This window comes from Vespula pensylvanica, chromosome 18 (genome assembly GCF_014466175.1).
Source record: "Vespula pensylvanica isolate Volc-1 chromosome 18, ASM1446617v1, whole genome shotgun sequence".
Taxonomy (NCBI): Eukaryota; Metazoa; Arthropoda; class Insecta; order Hymenoptera; family Vespidae; genus Vespula; species Vespula pensylvanica.
The window spans coordinates 3,932,289-3,945,919 of record NC_057702.1 but is presented as its reverse complement, the minus strand read 5'-3'; the positions used below and the strand labels follow the sequence as shown (position 1 = coordinate 3,945,919).

The following is a 13,631-nucleotide window of genomic DNA, read 5'->3' as shown; positions in this document are numbered from 1 at the left end:
TGTAATATTTTATTTTTGAACATCATTTTCATAGATTTAAATGTGGAAACCGCTCGACTGCTGATCAAGCAACATAAAAACTATATGTCGCTTAGACTCTCGTTGACCAATGAGAAGACTAGCGCTACTCGGTTTAGCGTGTTTCACTGGAACTAATTTCTTGGTAATAAACGTGTAAAAAAGATGCAATTTATATAAAGCTCTATTCTACTTGTTATTATTAATAAAGCTTTTTATGTATCTTTAAATATAACTTTACTGTGTCATGCCTAACTCTAACCCCCTTAAGATAAATATCTAAAGCGCTGCCATCTACAGAGTGAAATGGAGGAAACTAATATGGTTGATCATATAACCATTAAATAAGTGCTTTGTGTATTTACATTCTTTGTTTAAGAAGTTTAATTATTTTGATAAAGTATTACGAATGTTGAAAATATTTTAATGACTAAATGATTAAATGATTGAACAGCCATGGCAACTACGGAGATAATATTTCCTAACGAAGAACAACCAGCAAAATTGTTGAAATGGAGAGTTCGTACGAATACTACGGTCTCAGCCGGTAGAGTGTTGTTTTTCTATCGAAACGTAACATCTGAAAATGAAGAAACCAGCAGTCCTGAAAAGAAATTTCGAGTTATACGATATGGCCGTATTACAAAATTGTTATTCAAAGAAGGTGACATCATAAAACCTGGGTATATTTTCCTTAACCTCTATATTATTATGATAGATTCATGCACGCACTTCAAATCTTTACATTTTAATATATTTTTATTGTGCTGTTTCTTAATTTGTCTCCGCATAAACTTATTATGCTTATAATTGTTCAGTACCTGGATAATTTGTTAGTGTTTTAGGGAAGTGATATTGATGCTGGAAGGATGCAAACATCCTACCGTCATGAAGGATTTGTGTGCAGAATGTGGTGTAGATTTAAGATTAGAAGGAAATGGAAAAGATGGTGGAAATATGATTTCTCAAGCTGTTGTACCAATGATACACAGTGTACCTGAACTTAAAGTATGTCCAGAACTAGCAGAAAAAATTGGAAAGGAAGATGTACAAAGACTCTTACGAGACCGTAAATTGGCGTTACTTGTGGATCTGGACCAAACAATTGTTCATACAACCAATGATAATGTGCCTCCTAATATGAAGGTTATAATATTTTCTAAATAATATTCTGACTTGTAATATTATGAAATTATTTTAACATTTTTAGGATGTTTATCATTATCAACTTTATGGACAAAATTCTCCATGGTATCATACACGTTTACGACCAAATACTCGACATTTTCTGTTAGAGATGAGTCGTCTATATGAGTTACATATTTGTACATTTGGAGCAAGGAATTATGCACATACTGTAGCTTCTTTATTAGATAAAGATGGTACCTTGTTTTCTCATAGAATACTTTCAAGAGATGAATGTTTTGATCCAGCATCTAAAACTGCCAATCTAAAGTATGGTTATATACTAGTACCTCTTTAGTCTCATACGTCTATTTTATATAAATTTAATATACAGCAAACATTATTTACAATAGGGCTCTATTTCCTTGTGGAGACGACATGGTGTGTATTATAGATGACAGAGAGGATGTATGGCAGGGATGTGGTAATTTGGTACAAGTCAAACCTTATCACTTTTTTCCTCATACTGGTGACATACACGCTCCACCTGGGCTAGAAAAAAATGATCCTGCAACACCCATATCAACTGCTGTAAAACAAACACAAAATAAAAATAATAATAATGGCACGTTACATTCAACTGATAAAGATGTATTAAATAATGATACTAAAGAAGAAAGTGTGATAAAAGAACACGAAAGTGTTACTATATTCGAAGAGTCAAAATGTACTAACGACAATACAAGAGATACAGAAGATAAAGAAAAAAATACTGAGATACAATTAAATGATGCGGAAAAGCAATCAGAAAATGATATTGAACAAGTTAAAGAAGTAGATAGTAAGACTTCAAATTCAAAGGAAGATAAAGAAACAGAAAAGGAAGAGAAACGTAATGAAAATAAATTTATAGACGAGGATGAAGATGATTATTTATTGTATTTAGAAGATATTCTTCGAAAAATACATGCAGAGTTTTACAACAATATAGAAAAGGAAATTGGGCAAAAATCATTAAGGGTTATTATCCCTCGTGTAAGAGCTCAAGTATTAAAAGGTATTTGCTTGACTTTCAGTGGATTAATACCTACTCATCAAAAACTTAATCAAAGTCGTGCTTATAAAGTAGCAAGGGCATTTGGAGCAGAAGTGACACAAGTAAGGTTTTGTTTATTAATATATTATTTTTATCGTATACCTTTTGTGCACGTGCATCATGATTGACTAAAATGCATTAGGATTTGACGGAAAATACTACACATTTAGTTGCTATTAGACCAGGAACTGCAAAAGTAAATGCGGCCAAAAAGCGAGGCGATATAAAAATTGTAAATCCAGATTGGCTTTGGGCATGTGCAGAACGTTGGGAATATGTGGATGAACGTCTTTTTCCTCTCACTACAAAGGTACATGTGATTTTATTATAAAAAATGATTTCAAAATGTATAAAATAATTATTTCATTTGACATTGGACAAATTATTTTTTATTAAATGTAATGCAAAATATAATATAAGAAATATTTCTTAGGCACGTGCCTCTAGAATACCACCTGCCCATTGTAGCAGTCCAGAACATATAGAGGAACAGAAGGATGAATTAAAAGATAAATTTGCAGATAGTATAAATCCTTTGATGTCTTTTACTCAAGAAGAAATAGAAATAATGGATAAGGAAGTAGAAGAAGACATGGAAGATCAAGATATAGAGGCTTCTGTTTTTGATATAGATGATAATATTGAAGATTATAACAAAAGAACACGTGGAAGTAATTACAATTCAGAAGAATCATCAAATGGTAATATTTCGTTTTTATATTTTTATCAATAAATTAATGATTAACATTTCTGATTAAATTTTTCATAGATGACGAATGCAAATCGTTTAAAAAAAAGAGGAGATTATACAACCATAGTTCCGATGATGACGCCGACGATGGCGACGACAACGACGACAACGACGACAACGATGATGTTGACGATGGTGGTAATGACGATGACGAGAACGACGAGGACGACGACGAGGATGAAGACGATGACGATGACAATGATCTTACAACACGTTTCAGAAGAGGGGAAGACTTACCCGATGATTTAGATCTTGGCGATAATTCACAAGATTCTGTAGATCTTGAACCAATTGAAAATGAAGATGACAGAGAATGGAATGCTATGGGAGCTGCGCTTGAAAGAGAATTTCTTTCAGAATAATACGTTATAAAACAATTCAGCAATTTAATTTACTATATTATGCAGCAATTAAAGCACTTTTATATTTTAACGATTTACTAATTGGAACTGTTGAAAATGATAAAAAGGTTATGTAGTTATATAATATGATCATAAAATTTATATGATAAAAGAATTTTGGTGTGAATTTTTTTAAATAAATATGAGTAAGAATATTGGGAAACAAAACAATTATACTTGGCTTTTTAACATAGCATATGATTTTATAAAGAATTTCATGAAGACACGATGAAAATAATACCATATAATGGAGTACTTTTAAAACAAAATACATAAAGCATAAAATGATTAACAAATAAATTGTTATTAGAATTTATTTATACATTAAAATACATAAATATATTATACTCCGTATGGGTCTTGATCATTTGGATCTTCGTGATATTTGATGTATGTTTCTTGATACGTAAAATCTCGTTTATCTTTCATGACCCCTCTTGGAGGTGCTTTATCATAATCAAAAGCATCTTTGGATTCACCAAATAATTGATTAGTTTCCTTTACATCATCCCTGATTTAAAATATAATTCCATTTAAATAGAAATATATTAACATTGATATCTTTATAGTTTATATATGTATACAATATTCATATTTAATTGATACGATACCTATATTTGCTAACAACAACTTTTTTACCAGTTATAGGATCTACGATATCACCTAATGGGTAAATAACATCTACAACCTATGTTGAAATGTTATGATTAAAAAATGAAATTATTTAATTAAACTATTTATTAATATTATTATAATTGATATACGTATACTTTGTGGGTAATGAGACGTGTTAATTTCTCAGGTAACAACTGTATCAAAACAACATCTCCTACGTTACATTTTTGGTTTGGATCATGGGCATAAACGAAGTCATGCTCTTTGAAGTACTAGATTGTAAAAATAAGAAATAATTTTTTTGAGAAAAGTACTTTCAATGTATTTCTTTTAAATTTAAAATAAAACCTTACCATAAAAATATTCTTGTCCAACTCGAGACGTGGTACAGATACTTTTACGGCATTTTGTTTTACAGATGGCAAACATGTTCCAAGAAAATATCGTAATGCTTGTTTACCTGGCCCTGCCATTGTTTCTTTTTATTTTACAATAAATAATAGTAAACGCAAATAATCATAACCTCTTTGATATACAGAATAATCATATAACAAGTACAAGCTTTGAACGACAACTAAGTGTCCAATAGGAGCTTTTAAATCGGAAACTGCGCGTATTGGCGCGAAACATTCAAAATGTTATTATAAATATAGATATTGAATTAATAAAATTGAATATTGATAAATATTGATTGAAACATAGAGGACGTATTTATTAAAAATATATTTTTTGTGCAATCATAAGATTAGGTTGTTATTTCGAAAATTTTTAATTAAACGATTTAATTAAATATGAATTGAATCGATACGTTTATTTAGAACGACTATAATCCAATCGAACTTATATTACGTACAAATCAAACGTAAAATATTTGTTCGACAGATTGAAATCGACCGTTATCATACTCTGTATAATGATATTAATAACAAACATTCTTTGCGTGTCTTTACATTTTCTAATTTTTTTGTTCTAGTTTGTATTTTTTAAGCAGTAGTAAGTAGATATTATAATTAGTATGAATAAATACGATTGAATATACATTTGTAATGATATTGGACACGTAAAGTGTGAATGCGAAATGAATGTTAAAAAGAAAACGTTTCTTCGAACGGCGATATAGTATGTTATGTATTTGTTAACTTGGCAACTATCGCTGCATATAAAGCGTATCATCAGTGACACACACGTTAGTTATCTGTATCTAAATGACATCAAATTCGATTTCGTTGTTTGATTATATGTTTGTTCCATTTATCTACCAATGCAGAGAAAGTATTTGTGATTGTACCTATTTATAATCTACTATAGAATTCTCTTATAGGCGTCTAATAATGCTTATTTACGATTAAATTTTTTATGTAAATCAGTACCTTTCTGTTCTGTTCTCGTAAAATGATTCCATACCTGGTAATGCAAGAATCGAATGTTTTTTATTTATTAAAGTCGTAAAAATGTCAACTTTATTATCGGCCTTCGTCGTGAAATTATTATCAAAAATTTCATTCGCGGACAAATATGTCGAACAAGCTTGACCAGTTTTTCCTAGCGTGGATTTTAATCGGAGTGCAGATAACGCGAAGTCAATTGATGATCAGACCTGTTTACGTTTACAAACATGTGATACGCGGTATGCACGATTACTTTAATAATACGTGCATTATACTTTTACACGACACTCCCAATGTTATTGAGAATACAGGTGAGTTATAAACTAAAAAGATTTAAATCTGAATTAAATTTTCATAAATTCTCAAATTTAACTTTAAATCTGTAAACATATTAAAAATTGAAATATTACTTCAAATTTATTATAAAAAATGATAACGTACGATATAATTGTATATACAAAGATTAAATGGTCTCTATTATTATTGTTATCACTATTTTATTATTATCATTATCATTATTATCATCATCATCATCATCATCATCATCATCATCATCATCATCATCATCATCATCATCATCATCATCATCATCATCATCATCATCATCATCATTATTATTATTATTATTATTATTATTATTATTATCATTATTATTATTATTATCATTATTATTATCATCATCATCATTATTATTATTATCATTATTATTATTATTATCATTATTATCATTATTATTATCATCATCATCATTATTATTATTATCATTATTATTATTATTATCATTATTATTATTATTATTATCTTATAGGTTTGGACGAGGCAGAAGAATTGTTGGCACTTCAAAGGTATTTGAGTGGTACTCTTCACATTCGCACGGCTATCATGGATTTTCATATGTTCAAGACACGGGTGAGAATGTCGACTTTGTCATTTTCTATCGAATAGAAACATATTATCGGATACATACATATGTATAAATTTTAATGATTCTTGTTTTATTTATTTATTTTTATTTTTTTATTCTTTTTTCTTTTTGAATAGGTGGGTACTAGTTACTATCACATAAAAAGGCCACTCTTCGTTTTATTGAATGACTACAATGATACGAGGGACGAGTTAGCGCATGTAAAAGATTTCATACATATACGTATAAAAAAAAATAATTTTTGAAATAATTCGTTACGAATAATTTTAAACTTTAAGAAACTATGAGGAGAAACATAACGACTATTTATTTTACTAAAATGTAGCAGGTTTCTACGTGGCTCGCAATGGAGTATCCAACTTGGTTGCTATTCTTCAGGAACGAGACCCAAATCGACGTGTTTTTTCGTAACATTTACATACCGTTCAATTGCCAATTGATGATAACTCAAAAGAATAAAAACGATGAGATGATCTTTGAAGTCTATCAAATTGACGAACAGTCGAAGATCAAGATCATGAATTTTGGCACTTGGGATAGAATAAATGGTTTCAAAGGACCTTTATTGGGCCTCTATCAAAGGAGGAATAATCTTCATGGACATAATATACGCGTTGTCATGGCCCACGTTAGTTTTATTTTTTGAGAATCAAAATATGGGTTCTCAAATAATTATATTGTTATTGTTTTCAAATAAGATAATTTTATAGGATCCTCCGGTATCCTTGATATATCGTAATGAGAAGAACGAGATAATTAAAGTGGGTGGTTTCTTCGGGGAGTTGATGAAGTTGCTGCAGGAAGGTATGAATTGCACGTGAGTAGTAAGTATGTAATTTGTGTGTATATGTTAAATGGGACAGAAAATGAGAGAGGAGAGAAAGAAAGAGAATGAGCATACGGTTAAAATGTTTCGCTTCAATCCTGTTTTGTCTTTTTTTGGTCTTCTTGCTCTGTTTTTGCTCCATTTGTTGTTGAATTTCTCTGGTTTCGTCGTTTTTCTAAACGTTTTCTGAGGTCTTCTAATAGTCTGGCAGTTTCCTTTCTGAAATATTCTTCCTGATGTGCTGACGATTTTTCTTCGAAAATGTCTCTTTTCCTGCCATCACCGCTTCTTCGTTGTCTTTGCGAATACAACCTCTCATTTTGGCATAATACTCGGATTTTATCGGTCCGACGTAAGAAACACTCTCTCGTAATTCTACATAACATTTTCCTTATTTGTCAAACGCAACTTTCATCATCTCGTTGATTCGTCCTTCAATTTAATCCTTTAATTTATCATTTTCTTTTTTTTCTTTGTTTTCGTTTTTTTTTTGGTTGTTAGTATTACAATAATCTATTGTGTGAATTTGACGTGAGTCGCACGACGTTTTGACAAAATGCTTGGAACTTTCTATGCCAGTCACGATATAACGATCGTTTTTCGTTTCTCATTTTTTCCCTTTATTGTAGAATATAGATCATTATTCGGAGAATACTTATTCGCAAGTAGATAATGAGACGTCTTATAGACCATTAATCTGTCTAATCATTGGTATTTCGGAATTGTTGTTAATGAAACGAATAATATATTTTTATTTATGCCTATTCTCTTCGTAGAATGACTTACATAGAAACAAATTCTTGGGGTTTAAATCTATTAAACGGAACCTGGACCGGTGCTATAGGGATACTGATGAAAAATGAAGCTGATATTGCTGGCATGGAGTTAATGATGACGTCTGACAGATTGGATGCCATTTCTTTCACTACTCCGGTTTTCTCTACGAAGTACGTCGTAATTATTGTTTACGATAAGATATAATAATGTTAATTGATTATATCGTAAATTGACATATATACGTAAGTTATTATATATTATGTTGTTTTTTAAGATGTCGTACATTCATCAAAAGACCGGATTCTACGTCTATCAAGTGGCGAGCTTACACAGCTCCCTTCGACACCTACATTTGGTACTTTATAGGCTTGCTGATACTATTAAGTAGTGGAATGATTTTGATGATAAAAGTTGTAGTTAAATTGGTATCGTATCACGAAGATTTTGAACATTCACCGTCGACATTTTCGGAGATAATGTTTTATGTTTTCGGAGTATTTTGTAGTCAAGGTACGACGAATAGGTCAGAATTTACGCATAGTAAAGATGTTTACGTATTGTTCTTGTTTGTAAAAAATGTAGGCATGGAACAATCACTGTTAGATCCAATTCGCATGGTACAATTTGTTATCCATTTAACGGCTGTTGTCGTATTGGCAGCTTATTCCGCGGCCCTTATAAGTTTCCTGGCTATTAAGACTTTCGTTATGCCTTTCACGACCATGGAGGGTCTTCTGAAGGATGGTACCTATCGATTTGGAGTTATTCAAGAATCTGCGGATTATTCCTTTTTTCAAGTAAAGAATTTCTCATCGTTAAATCAATATTATTATGTAACTGTTGATTTCTCTATATCGCGAAAAAAAAAATTATAAAATATCGTTGTTTTAGAATACAACGGATAAAGTGCTCAGCGTATTATTTTCTAATTTATTAAGAAAAGAGACCGATCTACCTATCAATTATCTCGATGGTTTGAATCGTGTTTGCGAGGTAGACAAGTATGCCTTCATGGCGATGGATAATATCGCAGCGGAATTGCAACCAAAGCTCATTTGCAACTTGGAATCTCTCGATACTATAACGCAAACGACTATAGCGATGGCGGTGCCTAATAGAAGTCCGTACGATGGTATTATCAATGCCAAGTACGCGGTTTTCTTTCGATTTCTATTTTCCTTTTCTTTTCTATTAATTTTCTTTCGGCGGGAAGATATCTTCCAAGAAAAGATTTTATTTCTAATGATTTTTTAATTTCATTTTAATTTTATTTTTATTTTATTTCTAATGATATCTTATTACTTTATAGTATTCTGATGTTGAGAGATAGTGGAATACTTCAACGTTTGCTTAACACCGAATGGTCTAATCAGTTCACAAAGGTATAACGTTATTTCTAAATTGTATTTTTAAATGTTAAAGAACTGTTGTACTTTTAAAGAAACAAAAAGGTACAAAGCTTGTACGTTTTTTAGCCTAAAAGCACATGGACGTCGGTCGAGCTTTACGACATGGTGCCGCTATTAATTTTCATGTTTTGTGGCTCCGTCATTAGTTCCTTTTTACTTTCTTTAGAATATATGGTACATCGACAAGTTGCGAATAATAGGAAACTACGAATCATACGAAAGAGACGTGTGAAGATATTTTAATGTAGATTTAGAATAGCGTATATGAAAATGAACAATGAAAAATATCATTCATCATTTTTGTTCATAGTCCGTAAGAGGAATAAACTTTTTATTTGTTTTTTTTTCTAAACGAAAGGATTTGTCTAATTGATTGTTCACGAAATAATTTCAACGGGAAAAAGAATAAAATGCTCTTCCTTTCTCATCAGTTTCAAAACAGACTGTACGAGTAACCTGTTATATACTTTGTTTGAAATACATATATATAAACCGTCGGCAAAAAATTGCTCGACAAATTCGGTGTTTACTTTTCAATAATATTTAGAACGTTCGAGAGTTTAGTGAAGATCGGTTCGTCCTTCTGATTTATTTTGCGTAGAGATTTCTCTTTCTCATGTACGTTTAATGTGTACGTGTAATTCTTGATTATTAAATTACGTTATATGTTCCTCGTACTTTTGTTGATTTTTATCTACATTCCGATATGTCAGAACGTCGTAGAATTTTTTCATCGACGAGATTAAGCGAGAAGGAGAGAACATTTGGAAAGGAGAATATTTGCGATTTAAGGCAATCTAACAAATTGGCTGGTACCAATTCTCAGAAGGCTCCATCTTTGAAAAAAACTTATTCCAGTGATATTGGAGGTCCGTGCTATTGTAATGTGAATGCGTGTAACAATATAATTAATAACAATGTCAAGTCGTCGACGAAAAAGACACCGTTTCGAATTCACTTTGATCGTGCTGGCAACGATCTTAACAAAGGAGTTCGCGTTCGAGAACGGATTATCGAGTATGATACTCGCAGGATCGAGGAACTTAAGAGAAATACACGACTTTCGGAAAATAAGGTTGGTATATAAACGTTCATACGTTGAGGAATAATCGTAACGAAATGAATTATATTGTACGAATGAACAGCTTATGTTATGGCCAAGACGTGGTTTTTATACGAAGAGACAACAATCGGAAGTGAACTTGGCTCAGGATTTGCAAAATTTCAAGGAGAACAGGGAGCTCGTTCCTAACTCGTACGGTTCTTCTTCTGATAAAGCGACAGTAAGATCGGATAAAACCATTTTCGATCTCAAATTAGCAAAGCCACAGATTTCAATCACAAAATCTTTGGTAGATCTTTCCCAAGAGTAAGTCACGGCATGTTATATCACCTTAACAATCTACGTGCGGATACATATAAAAGAAAAAAAAAGATGCAATGTTTTAATTATTGGATTCGAATCTGTTATATTGATATTTAGAAGTAAACAATCAACGTTTGTCAACAAAGTTCGCGATGTGAGTAAACAAGATCTGCGGCCTACAAAGTCTACGTACGTTGAAAAGTGAGTTTCCATGAAAATACAAATTTTATGTCAATTTAAGATAAAATATATTAACGATTTATTAAAATGTAATAACAACATTTCAATATTTTGATGATAGGAAAGAATTGGTGGTTACGACATCTCACTTACGCTCCAGATCTTGTTCCAATCAACGAACAGTCGTTGTAACAAGGAGCAGAATAGCTTCGACTGGTTCTACAAACGAAGCTTTTGTCGATCTACAGAAACAACAAGGTGGATCCAATAAATGCAAGGCATTCGATGTCAATAAAGATTCGTTGTTTGCGGGTTTTTCGACTATACTTTCCTCCGATACGTTGAAGAATCAAGCTATTTCTAAAGACTCAAATAAGTCTGAGTCTTTAGATATTTTAATTTGTCGAGGAAAGAAATCGCATGATCAGGAAAGGCAACCATTGGTGGATACGATTCCATCGAAGGTATAGAAGACGCACGTGAATCATTAAAGTTGTATCTAATAAAATGTTGTCTTGATTTAAGGTACGAGGGAAAGTAAAAAACGATTGGGAAGTCGTTAAACAGAATACTGATTTTTCACCATATTTGTTATATCATACCGATTATCTCGTTGATTTGTTGACGATTGAAAAAGAGAAGGAAGATAATTCACTGAAATTGTCTTCTGGATTTATCAATAAATATGCTAATAACGAACCGAGAAATATAATAGTCGCTTTTCTCATACATCTCGCTGTAAGTACGAATCTTTGAGATTTGATAATTAGAGAATTGCGCGATTTATGATTAAATTTGTTTTTTTTTTTTTTTTTTCTTTACAGACACATTGCCGTTATCCGTCATTCATTCTCTATCAAGCGGTGAAACTTTTTGATATTATTCTCGATAAAATTCCTATAGATATAACGGACATGCAATTAGTAGCAATAACAGCGTTATGGATTGTCCTGAAGAAAGATGGAAACTTCAATAACATTCCATCGGTCGTAACGCAATCGTATATTTAATAAATCCAACATGTCTATTAAACGACATATTAATATCGAGATAAATTGTGTTTTTTAACTTAACACAATTGTTGTTTCAGGCAACTGTGATGCTCGCTCTAATTCCAGATCAACAATATACTAACGTAGACATATTGGCCGAATGGGAAAGAGTGGTCTTGCGTTCTCTCAAATTTAATATATCATTTTCCGATCCATTTTCTATTTTCGTTTTTTATGTGATTAATTGCGATTACGATCAGGATAAGATTTCCAACCGTACCATCACCAAGATCTATTATTGCGGAGGTTATGTTGTACGTGATCAAGTTTAAACGATTTCATTGCAGATATTTCTTGTGATCGAATATTCGAATATTTTAATATGTTTTCTTCTGCAGATCGATTTGACGTTATTGGATGTGAGCTTTAGTTGTATAACGTCGAATCATTTGGCTCTTGCTGCAGCCGAATTAGTAATGTGCACTGTCCTGGACAGTGATTTATCAAATCCTCGATGGCATTTCTGGAGACGTATTATAACAGATGGTATTAACATTCCAATGAGGTATTGATATCATTAAGCTTAGAAAAAATTTTTATGAACTAAACAAAAAGATTGACTTTAATTATAATACGTTTATTTATTTATGAAAAAGGATTTATGATGATGAGATCAATGTGTTAAGATCAACTATGATCTCTCACATTTTGGAGTCAGAGAAAAAGCATACAAAGGAGGAGACGGTAAAAAAAAGATATAGCCATAATAGATACGGTAACATTTCTAACTTTCTTCTAGAGAAGATAAAGAAAATACCGTCTGAAAATTATTCAATATCTATGTAATTCTCTTATTCGCTTTTATTTCTTGACTGTTTTTTTTTTTTTTTAATATTTTTGTTATTATATTTGTCATACATTATATATATCCGTCTAAGAGGGATAAAAAAAGTTTGATTTATCATTTAGAGTAGTTATAGGATTATTAGGAGAAAATAAATATTTCGAATACATTACACTTTATTTAACTCTGTTACATTCTATAGTACTTCAAATCGAATCACAATATATATACACATTATCACTTGAATCTTATATAAGCACGTTTTGGAAATATAATATTCGATTGGATTTGCTTACCACTGTTGTTTGTATCACCTTTCTAACTTCCGCCAATTTATTTACGATCGTTCTTGAAATAATACAATCAATATCAGTACATCCCGTGTCTACATAAGTACATAATGCTTGTGATCGATTATTTTACATATTAACGTGGATTGCATTTATTTATAAGAATAATTGACCTGAAAAGAAGTGACAAACTCCTTAAGCCTCCTTAAGATATGATTTTATAATTCATTTTTGTACTACCCATAAGTTCTATAAATTGATGGTTAAGATAAAATCTATTGCATCGTCCTGATCGACGGAAAAATTGATCAATGATATAATAACAAGTTTTACAATGAATTTACACATTCGATATATCATTTCGATTTACCTTGAACAATAAATTGAGATGTCCATTCCAGCTACCAAATAGTTGTAAGAAATTTGGTCTCTTAGAGTAAATCGTACTGATTGTCAAATACCGTGTTTCAATTCGTCCAAAGCATGTACTGTTTTTCCAGCAGAGCTCAAAATAATGCGAGGTGGTTCTAATCCTAGATTTTTCCACTGGTGCTAAACCACCGTTAGGACAGATCAACATAAAGTCTGACGTCTTCACGCCACCTTCAGACTCGTTCTTCTTATCTAC

At 31.3% G+C, this 13,631-nt stretch overlaps 4 protein-coding genes and 1 pseudogene across 9 annotated transcripts; 3 read left to right on the top strand and 2 right to left on the bottom strand.

The window, feature by feature from the left end:
• Positions 1-208: 208 nt before the first annotated feature.
• Positions 209-3,506, top strand: LOC122635369 (RNA polymerase II subunit A C-terminal domain phosphatase). 3 transcript variants are annotated; one of them, XM_043825516.1, is made up of 8 exons: positions 209-366; positions 473-701; positions 864-1,164; positions 1,229-1,473; positions 1,557-2,301; positions 2,382-2,549; positions 2,673-2,940; positions 3,009-3,506. In XM_043825516.1, the coding sequence occupies exons 2-8, from the start codon at positions 475-477 to the stop codon at positions 3,350-3,352; spliced, it is 2,298 nt and encodes a 765-aa protein (XP_043681451.1). In that variant the 5' UTR covers positions 209-366; positions 473-474; the 3' UTR covers positions 3,353-3,506. The 3 variants fall into 3 exon arrangements, with proteins under 3 accessions (XP_043681451.1, XP_043681452.1, XP_043681453.1); XM_043825517.1 differs by having other exon boundaries at positions 213-375; XM_043825518.1 differs by lacking the exon at positions 209-366 and having other exon boundaries at positions 560-701; positions 856-1,164.
• Positions 3,507-3,691: 185 nt separating this feature from the next.
• LOC122635373 (28S ribosomal protein S17, mitochondrial) lies at positions 3,692-4,592 on the bottom strand. Its single transcript, XM_043825526.1, has 4 exons — positions 4,360-4,592; positions 4,162-4,278; positions 4,003-4,079; positions 3,692-3,902 (listed from the first exon to the last, which is right to left on the bottom strand). Exons 1-4 carry the CDS (start codon positions 4,477-4,479, stop codon positions 3,734-3,736), a joined length of 483 nt encoding a protein of 160 aa, XP_043681461.1. The 5' UTR covers positions 4,480-4,592; the 3' UTR covers positions 3,692-3,733.
• Positions 4,593-5,188: 596 nt separating this feature from the next.
• LOC122635371 (probable glutamate receptor) lies at positions 5,189-10,154 on the top strand. 4 transcript variants are annotated; one of them, XM_043825524.1, is made up of 11 exons: positions 5,189-5,705; positions 6,203-6,303; positions 6,436-6,519; positions 6,645-6,947; positions 7,030-7,136; positions 7,922-8,092; positions 8,197-8,432; positions 8,505-8,719; positions 8,814-9,070; positions 9,232-9,304; positions 10,045-10,154. In XM_043825524.1, the coding sequence occupies exons 1-11, from the start codon at positions 5,522-5,524 to the stop codon at positions 10,075-10,077; spliced, it is 1,764 nt and encodes a 587-aa protein (XP_043681459.1). In that variant the 5' UTR covers positions 5,189-5,521; the 3' UTR covers positions 10,078-10,154. The 4 variants fall into 4 exon arrangements, with proteins under 4 accessions (XP_043681459.1, XP_043681457.1, XP_043681456.1 ...); XM_043825522.1 differs by lacking the exon at positions 10,045-10,154 and adding an exon at positions 9,398-10,002 and having other exon boundaries at positions 6,648-6,947; XM_043825521.1 differs by lacking the exon at positions 10,045-10,154 and adding an exon at positions 9,398-10,002.
• Positions 9,961-13,008, top strand: LOC122635370. The gene is made up of 9 exons (XM_043825520.1): positions 9,961-10,406; positions 10,477-10,700; positions 10,815-10,898; positions 10,999-11,341; positions 11,403-11,615; positions 11,702-11,863; positions 11,968-12,183; positions 12,268-12,434; positions 12,526-13,008. Exons 1-9 carry the CDS (start codon positions 10,038-10,040, stop codon positions 12,713-12,715), a joined length of 1,968 nt encoding a protein of 655 aa, XP_043681455.1. The 5' UTR covers positions 9,961-10,037; the 3' UTR covers positions 12,716-13,008.
• A 320-nt stretch (positions 13,009-13,328) lies between these two features.
• Positions 13,329-13,631, bottom strand: part of LOC122635606 — a 3,017-nt pseudogene continuing 2,714 nt past the window's right edge.

What these genes read in the sequence shown, in the direction of transcription:
- LOC122635369 (XM_043825516.1), top strand. Translation starts at nt 475, where the DNA reads ATGGCAACTACGGAGATAATATTTCCTAACGAAGAACAACCAGCAAAA. An exon ending in GGTGACATCATAAAACCTGG is followed by an intron (nt 702 to 863) that starts GTATATTTTCCT and finishes TTAGTGTTTTAG; the next exon opens with GGAAGTGATATTGATGCTGG. An exon ending in TTTTTCCTCTCACTACAAAG is followed by an intron (nt 2,550 to 2,672) that starts GTACATGTGATT and finishes AATATTTCTTAG; the next exon opens with GCACGTGCCTCTAGAATACC.
- LOC122635373 (XM_043825526.1), bottom strand. Translation starts at nt 4,479, where the DNA reads ATGGCAGGGCCAGGTAAACAAGCATTACGATATTTTCTTGGAACATGT. An exon ending in TGGACAAGAATATTTTTATG is followed by an intron (nt 4,279 to 4,359) that starts GTAAGGTTTTAT and finishes TTTACAATCTAG; the next exon opens with TACTTCAAAGAGCATGACTT. An exon ending in CACGTCTCATTACCCACAAA is followed by an intron (nt 4,080 to 4,161) that starts GTATACGTATAT and finishes ATTTCAACATAG; the next exon opens with GTTGTAGATGTTATTTACCC.
- LOC122635371 (XM_043825521.1), top strand. Translation starts at nt 5,522, where the DNA reads ATGTCGAACAAGCTTGACCAGTTTTTCCTAGCGTGGATTTTAATCGGA. An exon ending in TACGCGTTGTCATGGCCCAC is followed by an intron (nt 6,948 to 7,029) that starts GTTAGTTTTATT and finishes ATAATTTTATAG; the next exon opens with GATCCTCCGGTATCCTTGAT. An exon ending in GGTCTAATCAGTTCACAAAG is followed by an intron (nt 9,305 to 9,397) that starts GTATAACGTTAT and finishes TACGTTTTTTAG; the next exon opens with CCTAAAAGCACATGGACGTC.
- LOC122635370 (XM_043825520.1), top strand. Translation starts at nt 10,038, where the DNA reads ATGTCAGAACGTCGTAGAATTTTTTCATCGACGAGATTAAGCGAGAAG. An exon ending in TGGATACGATTCCATCGAAG is followed by an intron (nt 11,342 to 11,402) that starts GTATAGAAGACG and finishes TCTTGATTTAAG; the next exon opens with GTACGAGGGAAAGTAAAAAA. An exon ending in ATTATTGCGGAGGTTATGTT is followed by an intron (nt 12,184 to 12,267) that starts GTACGTGATCAA and finishes TTTCTTCTGCAG; the next exon opens with ATCGATTTGACGTTATTGGA.